The sequence below is a fragment of the Hippocampus zosterae genome, chromosome 8, assembly GCF_025434085.1.
Source record: "Hippocampus zosterae strain Florida chromosome 8, ASM2543408v3, whole genome shotgun sequence".
NCBI lineage: Eukaryota > Metazoa > Chordata > Actinopteri > Syngnathiformes > Syngnathidae > Hippocampus > Hippocampus zosterae.
In genome coordinates this window covers 9,692,630-9,701,611 of record NC_067458.1, presented here as the reverse complement: position 1 = coordinate 9,701,611, position 8,982 = coordinate 9,692,630, and the positions used below count along the sequence as shown (strand labels likewise).

General features: G+C 41.6%; 1 protein-coding gene across 1 annotated transcript; it reads right to left on the bottom strand.

Moving 5' to 3' along the window:
• Positions 1-639: 639 nt before the first annotated feature.
• On the bottom strand, positions 640-7,380 carry ctdspl3 (CTD (carboxy-terminal domain, RNA polymerase II, polypeptide A) small phosphatase like 3). Its single transcript, XM_052074088.1, has 11 exons — positions 7,085-7,380; positions 4,888-4,993; positions 4,645-4,806; positions 4,329-4,437; positions 4,015-4,126; positions 3,484-3,570; positions 3,189-3,251; positions 1,735-1,814; positions 1,519-1,645; positions 1,335-1,430; positions 640-1,096 (listed from the first exon to the last, which is right to left on the bottom strand). Exons 1-11 carry the CDS (start codon positions 7,214-7,216, stop codon positions 1,031-1,033), a joined length of 1,140 nt encoding a protein of 379 aa, XP_051930048.1. The 5' UTR covers positions 7,217-7,380; the 3' UTR covers positions 640-1,030.
• Between the last annotated feature and the right edge of the window lie 1,602 nt (positions 7,381-8,982).

Sequence of the window (8,982 nt, the reverse complement as noted above, 5' to 3'; positions counted from 1 at the left end):
TAAAAAAATTATATATATGTGTTCACAGTAACAAAGTTGTTTTATGTATAGTCAGCTTCAGGCTTTGCGGTTGATGCAGTAATCACAATTCATCAAGCGTAATCAAAATTGGTCTGCAATGATTGAGCAGCAACCACACCAAAAATGGTCATTTTCATGTTGAAAGAGAACAGCAAGATGTACAGTGTAGGTAAGTGTATAAAAGCAGGAACGGTGAGGCTAACACGCAGTGAAAATCATCGTACTTGTGCTTGAATTCAGCTGGAAACAGTTTCACCTCACCGGCACCAAACATGGATGGAAAGCCAGATTGCAACAGTGGAGCATAACTATCTGTTCCACAAATCTGTTCCACGAGCTGCTCCGTTAGCTCTTTCCTGCTGCACGGGAAGTGAAGACTTATTTTGACAGACCGGTTTTGTTTTGAGAGCACCCGAGACACACAGCTGAAAACCCAGCTGAGAAGTCCAAAAGACAGAGCTGGGCAATTTATGACTTGGGTGTCGCATTTGAGGTTCAGAGGGGTGATGGTGGATGACAATTCAAGCAAATGTGTCACTGCAGTTAAGTGGTGTGATGTTAATGCCACAAATATTTCACACTCAAAAGTACAGTACAACTAAGACGAAAAATAACTCCTTATTTTACCACTATTAGGTTAGTTTTATTGCATTAAACGTGTATCTAAAAGAAAAAGCGTCCAGTAACGCAATCAATAAATAAAGAATTATATAAAATGCATTTCATGTTGCATCTCTACATTTACTACTCAGTGGAAAGATTCAACTGAAATGTGGTGCTAAACAAGGAGCAGCATGATTTAAGTACGGCATGGAAGTGTCATCCTGAAAAGAAATCTGGGAGAGACAAGGCATGCATGTCCGCCACCGTGCAGCAGGTGCCACCTTAGAGAAACGCACCAAATTGTGCTTTGAACGCTAAAGGAACGAGAATGCAAACAGGTTACGATGGTCAATTTGGGTAGTTGATGTGATGCTTTGGGTAGTTTGGAGGGTGGGGGTCGGTCACGTCAGTCCTCTGACAGCAGTCGGTGGAAGTGATCCTTCCTCTTCTTTAGCACCTCTCGAAAATCCTCCTGAAAAAACAGGAGATTACATCACCGTGGAAGCGGAAAGACTGCCGCTACAGATAACCTGCCGCTTTATTCAAAACCGACTTAAGGAAAGAACAACAAATCAGGCGTTTTCAGGATTTATCCCACACAATAAAAATAAAGAAATCATCCTGCATGGGAAGGGATCGTGTCTGACTGGCCGTAAAAAATGCAGACAAACTAACAGTAAATATGCGGCGTGAACATAAAACAGACGAACCGCTGTAGACAGTTTCTCCATGTAGGGGATGAGCTTCTGGAGTTCTCGGTCATCTGACTCACCAGACCAACTCTTGATGGGAAGAGTGTTCATCAACTGCAAAATTCAAAGAGCAACTCAAGGTGAATCAAACGGACACCAACAACGAGGGTGGACAACGTCAGGTCTTCGGTGTAATACTGACGTGGTAGGGGTAGGTATGGGGTGCGTTGTCCAGAACTACAGTCTTGGACAGGTCTCTCCCCAGGATGCTGAGATCTTTAATGTAGTGCCCGAGGACGCAGGCACACTCATCCTGATAGAGACGGTGGCTGCAAGTACGATCAATGGAGAACCTGAGAGTGCTCATTTATACTATACAATGTGCAAAGTGAGAGCAAGAGATTTCAGGAAGCCTTACCGAAAGAGTTTCTTTTGTGGGTCCAGGATGTCCAGAATCTTCTCAGCGTACTCCCTCTTTGCACAGGTGTAAACAAAGAGCTGCAACAAAGGATCATAACAAGAAATACAACAACAATGCGCATTTACTGGCTCCAATCACGTCAGAGTGAGGAGTGCTTGCTCCAGGGCTCCCCCTACAGTTTCAAAAGTGCTACGTCAGAAGCTATAAGAGTCGAGCCAAAAGGGTAGGTTATGGCTTAGGCGAAAAATATCTTTAAATTAAAAAAAAGCTGATCTTTTAGGTGTAGAAAGTACCTGCAAGCCGAGCAGTGACAGCACTTAACATCACGACAGCTCTCCAAGGCTGGATTTACACTTTACAACCAAGTGCCCAACTGCTATTTAATGCCTCCTGTATCTGATTTCTTTTGGCTGCCTATTTCCATGGACAATTCAAGTGACACACATTTGATATGGCTGTGTAAATAGCAACTGAACGCATGAAACATCTTGTATGCGCAGACGCCCAAACTGCATCCAAGTAACTCCACAAGCATCAACAGCCGGCAGTAAAAAACAAAAATGTTCAAGGCGACAATTACTGTTTAGTTGTCCTGGGCAGACTCTTTTACCCAAAATGGATTCAATGTGGGTTTCCTGCACTGGTAGCAGTTGGCCATGATGGACTCACCTCTAATGTGACATATGTGAACCATAATTAATTGTTTTATGCTTTTGCTGTAGTTTATACTTACAATGGATGCTTAAAAAAATAGTAATTGTATACTTCAGGATCGTTGTACTTTAAATTTGACAACAAGCTCGCATGGATGTGGTACAGTAGATCGATCCGTCAGTTTAGGCTGTTTGGATAGCAGCTATTTGCTGCTGTCCAAGACCTATTCAATTTATATCCACCAGAAGAGACCCGATTCTGATCTGATTATATTAGAGCCCGTGCATTTTTCTTTTTATGCTGCCATGACGCATCGCCATATAATGCCACCTGAGAATGGACATACAGCATCTTCTGCACAATAAGGCACACCTAGAGGCATTCAGTGCGCCCTATGAATAAATATTCTGATTTCTTGGGCGTTATTTTAAATGTTATGTAAAGTGCTTTGCGACAGCTGCAGCGATTGTGAAAGTGCTACATAAATAAAGCTTTGTTGTATTCCCTTGAGCGTAGCTTCATCTAGTGGATGCATAACGTAACCTCAGCCACTATTGTAGCTTGTATTCTATGCGCCTTATAATGCGGTGTGCTCTATATATGAAAACAGTTTCAAAATAGACCACGCACTGAAGGTGAGCATTATTCTCCGAAGTGCCTTATAGTCTGGAAAATACGGTACATCTAATTTAGTTGAAGAAATACAAAACTATCCTAAATTATGAAATAGCGAATGTAAGGATAAGCTTTAATAGTCCGACTTCAAATAGGAAACTGTATGGGAGACAGACACAAACCTCATATAGTTTTGCAACAGACTGCAGAAATTCCTTCACATGTGGTCGTAGGATCATGTAAACCTGTTGGTAACATACAATACGAAGCCTTTATTGCCAGGAGTCAAGGCAGACAAATGTCGACAGCCGCAGTTAAAAAAGCCACGTTACTTAAAACGCATCCAGCCAAAATGTGTTCTTGCCGTCAGAATATATACAACAATCAGATTAAAACTTGCACAGCATGACCACAAATCAACTGCTCATTACAATTACACATCTTCGGGTGCATTGTTGTGACCGAACCTTCGCTCACCCTATACTGATGATCCTGAAAAGCAGCGTGGAAGGTGTATTCAGCATTGTCAATCGTATTCAGAGATCCGAACATCAATGTTTCTTCCTGAAAGCACAAGGATTACACGTTGGATTGAGTTCCACAACATCAACAGTTTGTCTTGTTTTATATGTATGAAATGAAGGATGCGGACAAATGCAAAGTACTGTTGTAAAATTCTGTACCATTATTCTGTTTTCTTTTGTATTCATACCTAAATGAATTTTATATTGTGCCAATTTTGCCGAAAGCATTTTGCCAAACAGGTGCTTACAGTGGAGCCATGTGACTGGAGCTTCCTGTCTCTCCACAGTTATGACACAAGACATTGGTTCTCAGCCACCGGCGAGGCACTTGCTGCCAGGCCCCAAGTCCATATAGTTGACTGATAGTTTCCATTTTTGATATTAATATTTTGAACGTTCATATCTAGATATGGCCCCACCCTATTGAGGCCAATGAGAACGGTGGTTGCTGGACTAGCAGAGTACCTTAGAGGGGGGTACTCACCAAATCCACCACAAGCGTGGACTCGGGGGTGCTCCTGGTCTTAGGGGGGATGTCAGGCAGTCTGGGCTGAGAATATTGAGACTGTGATGGCAGGTTTTTGATGAAAGTGAAGCTTGAAGACAAAACAAAAACAAATGTTGACAAATACAAATCTGCCAAATGTTAAGAAGAAAGTCCCAATTGATGTTCAGATACTGTGATTATGAAAATAGCAAGGATGACACTTAACACAGATCAGATCCGTGCCAAAGCTAAACTGTCGTTTGGAGACGTAGAAGTGCTACAAATGTAACCAGGCAGAAAGCAACACTTACGGATTGAAGATGTGGTCGTCCTCATCTCCGACGAGGAGGTCAATGGAGCCATAACCAAACACTCCTTGTTCAGGGCTCATCAACACACTGTTTCTTGGACTCTTGTAATCTGGATTTTTAAAAAATATACAACAAATAATAAAGACCAATTATTTTCTCACTTAATAGATGATGTGACAAATGTAAACGGTTTCCTACATCGAACGACAAGGAGTTTACCACGTGCCACAAGGAAGATTCTATGGCCTGATGAAGAGCCTTGCGTTGGGAGTTGGCAAAATGGTCTAAGGAACAACAAACAAAGACTTATACTTACTCTCTTTGCTGGGTGTAAGGAATCGAACAATGGGGGTGTAGATCTTCCTGGATGCTGAATTATATGGAGAAGCAGGGTCCATCTCAGACAGTATGTGGTTATTGCGCAATATGGACCTGGGTGGAGTCTTGAAGGCGGAATCTTCAAGACCAGTGTCGTCAACTAAGGTCACAGTGGAGCACAAGCTCAGTAAGGAGAACAAAAACATATAGATGATTTTACAAGGAGGAAAAAAAAAATCACCTGTCTCTTTGTCAACCGCAGCGATGGCTCTCTTTCTCGGCCGCCCATAGGGTGGGAGCCGCCTCATCCTTGTTGGGACATCTTCAGCATCAGGGGTCACTTCAACCTTCAAAATAAAAATAATGATAGAGGTTTTCGTTTCTGAAGTGAAGTCATCTATTCAAAATAAAGTGTTCAGGCCACTTTGGCACATTCTTGATTGATTCTTTGAAGTGTCATACCAGTACTTTGAAATAGCGCTACGTGAGCATTGAGCTTCTTTAGCAGTTTATTTTTTAGATCTTTTCTCCTTATGCAGGGTGCCAGAGATGTTTTTCTGTACAACTTTCAAGTCAGCAGTCTTTCCCATGGTTTTGAAGCCTATTAAGCCAGTCTGAGACCATTTAAAGCAGGGGTGTCCAACTCATTTAAGCCATGGGCCAATTTGGAGTTGCATCTTCCCTCGGAGGGCAATTATGACAGTGAAACCACAAAATTATTACTTTTACACAACAAATGAACAGTTTACTAGTTTTGAACCCTGGTATAAATGCTTCACGCTCCAGCTACAAGCCAAGTCAGTAAACCAACACAGTGCAGCTCAGTTTCTTTCTAGTAACTGTCACAGAGCCAGCTAATGTCCAAAAGAAAACTAGAGTAGGACAAATGGGCATTCCAGTAGCATTTCCCTCCTCTCCAGGTTGTTCAAATGGATCCAAGGCAATAACAAATTGCAGTGGAGTGGTGCCTTGTGATAGAAATAACCAGACTTATGAGTTTACCGAGATACGGGCCGATGATCAGCTAATGTTGGGCAGCTCATTAGATACATAATTAGAAAATATTCTTGAAAAAAAAAGTCTTCAAGCTGTTGTTTTACTCTGTGTATGTATGGTATGACGAGTATAGTACACTTCAGGATGAATGGACTGAAGTTTTTTGTGGAGGCAAAGGGTTCTGTGGTGTGTCTAATTTGCAATGACAAAATACCATTGTTGAAGCGGTCGAATGTAAAGCGGCACTTTGACACGTGCCATGCTACGGTCGCATCAACATACCCTGTCGCAACTCCGCATATGGACCCGGCAAGCTGACTACAATTCCGCTAGCTTGGCTAGCAATCGTGAGGAACAGAAACCCATTCACATTAATGGTATTACAACAAAATTATTTAAAAGAATACATTCAGAGGCTTATTATACTACATTTTGTTGAATTCACTGCTCCTAGGGACTGAACTTTTAGAGTTCAAAAGATTATGTGTATAGTTCTGTTCAGACACCATGTGATGAAGATAAGACTGATAGTGAACTCCATTTACCATTTTAGTCACATTGGATTTTTCATCTGTTTAACTGTGATGATAAAGTAAACACTTTATAGCCACGGTTTGACTTGGATCATATTAAATGTTTCATACTTTACGACTCAGTTCCATGTTATTGAACATATTTGATGCGACTTAAGATTGCATGCATCACATTTGTGTAAAATGACGTCACGTACACAGGTGCAATTGAGGCTTTTACCTTCAGTGACCAAAATCGTGTGTTAATAAAATATGATTGGCACATTCCACAACTTGCAGTCTGTCTGGCGAAGCATGCATGTTGACCTATTTACTGAGATCCTCTCATGTGGGGCTGGCCCATTTAAATCTCCCTCAGTCTGCACGACGAGTGTTCAACTAATCCTCAATTTACTATCAACAGGACGACAAAACAACAACCACTCTAAAAGGCACATCACGTCTCACGCTAACAAAAAACAGAAGGGGCAATACAATAAATAGCACACCATAAACCAAAACCAGACTGCATGTCATGATTGAGCACATTGCGCCACTCAAATAGCCAGGACGCATAATAAAAACATACATGGAAATGAGGATAAATCATTTAGGCTGAGGTGTGCATGTTCTCAGGATGATTACACAAACGCCTAAATGGCCACCTAACGTGGACGTTTTGGAGTTCAGGGTTACTTTGAATATCCAAATAAGCAATCACGTGGATGTAAAGTACAGGCCACGTAACAGTGTAACTTGGCAGACGGGCTGCTCTTGGACCACAACATTCGTAGGCTAGCTCGAAGATTAGCTACCGCGCACTACTAGTTCGGTGGGGCCAAATTGTAATTGAAGGCCCGAGCGAAGCTTGCATTGACGGTAAATAGTACGTCGTCGTCGAGGAGAGACAGCCTACTAATAATTTGTTACCTTGTCTTGTAATGGCCTTTCTGGTACAGATGGACGAGTTCGTCTCGGTGTCGCTTTATTGCTGGACCGCTGGCGGGTTTTCCTCGGCGTGTCCGTGTAAGGCGTCACGGTTCTCCGTGACCGGAGTATCATTGTTATCTGACCTTACACGTTAAGTTACTTTATACGAAATATCCGACGCATAACTAGAGGACTTCCTGTTGAGTGTTTTGCTCCATTCCATCGGTTTGCTTGCTTTGCGTCGAGATCTTTTAAGCTCCGCCTCGCCAATCCCAGGTTCGTCCTCGAATGGCGCGCATCTTTCTGTCAGTTTGAATATGCCCAAATGCGATTGGTTCACTACCGCTCTCTCACGAACACCGGGCGTTGTTTGAGAGATAAACCCAACTCTTGGTTTCGGCACGGCCATTCATGATCAAGTTCTCAATATAACAGTTAAGTCTTATGGCTAGGTTAACAATAATTATTACAAAGAATAAGACAAATAATACAGGCACTGGACAACATAAAAACACTCGCTACCCGAGCATATTACCCATGAATGAACTCGTTAATATCTCCAATGTAGTCAGAATCTAAGCACAGTATGTGAAACGTGAACACCTCAAACTAACAGAGCCTGTAAAAAAAATAAAAAAAATAAAAAAAGCGAAGTGGAAGAGTATCAGCGCTTTCCCCTTTTTGACCAGAAGGGGTCAGATTTTTAACAGAAAGAAAACTTATCTGCGAAGTTGCGGGTTCAAATCCCGACTCAGGTCCCTTTGTGTGGAGTTTGCATGTTCTCCTCGTGCTGGCGACGGGGTTTCTCAACCTCCCATATTCCATACATGTCACGTTAGGTTAATTGAAGAATAAAGAAGATTTTTTTTCTGTGTGTCTTGCGTTTGACTGACGATTAGGTCAGAGTGCAGTCCTGCTCACCCGCTCCCCCAACGGAGACAAACGCTCCAGAAAACGGATGTATGGATGCACAGGTGCACACCCGTTGCCACAGGCGGGCCATTGGGGGCAGTGCCCGTGCACCAAGATGCTTATGGCAGGGGTCTCTATGAATAAAATGTTCGATTATTTTATTTGATCATAATAGTTATTTAATGATGAATTATTTATCATTAATACGTTAAAAACTGGTGTAGGTAATTTTGTTTCACTGATGGACAGTCTTATCTTCAACAGCCTATGATGGCCTTACTGAAAATAATCATGCCAGACTCCACATTTTTCAAAGTGAATCTGCTTTTTTTGTGCAGCACCGTGTAATGTGGCAAGACGTGTCTCTAAAATATTGTATGTGCAGATCTGTAAATAACGAGATCGAAGGACAGTCCAGTAGGCTGGCACTTGGGTCACCAGTCTATTCAGCCTAAGTGTAGAAAAACCTTACATTGCTTTATATGTAAGAAAAACTGCTATCCCTCATCACCAAAATATATGTGGACATCTGTATTTATGCGCACATCAATTTCTCAAAATATTACCGGTACATGGATTGCAGTTTCCGGACATTAGACAAAGTTTAATTTTAGATCTAATTAAATCTAAAATGTCTTTAGGTACAAAAGTAAAAGTGAAAAAACGTAGCAAAAATTGTACAGGTAATAGTATAAAAATATTTTGGTTTTTTCTTTGGTGTCAAATACCTATGTATGTGAGAATGTGAGACTTTGCAAAGTGCTTTGGACACTATGAGGTATAGATAAAGCCTTACATATAAGCGTACTCCATTTATCATTTCTCTAATAGACATTTCTCTTCAATAAGGCCATAAATAGGGAATATCTTGCTTCTCTTAATCTGTTGTGTTATATGGTGACTGCTGCCTAGGTCAACAAGCATTTGGCAATAAGACCAGGGGAAAACAGTGATGTGATTTAGCCGTACAATTTGGGGATTTCTGT

Bases quoted from the DNA above. Each gene is read 5' to 3' on its own strand.
- ctdspl3 (XM_052074088.1), bottom strand. From the start codon at position 7,216: ATGATACTCCGGTCACGGAGAACCGTGACGCCTTACACGGACACGCCG. The intron at 4,127-4,328 runs GTAAGTGTTGCT...TTTGTCTTCAAG, and splicing joins GACGACCACATCTTCAATCC to CTTCACTTTCATCAAAAACC. The intron at 1,431-1,518 runs GTCAGTATTACA...TGAATTTTGCAG, and splicing joins CCCATACCTACCCCTACCAC to TTGATGAACACTCTTCCCAT.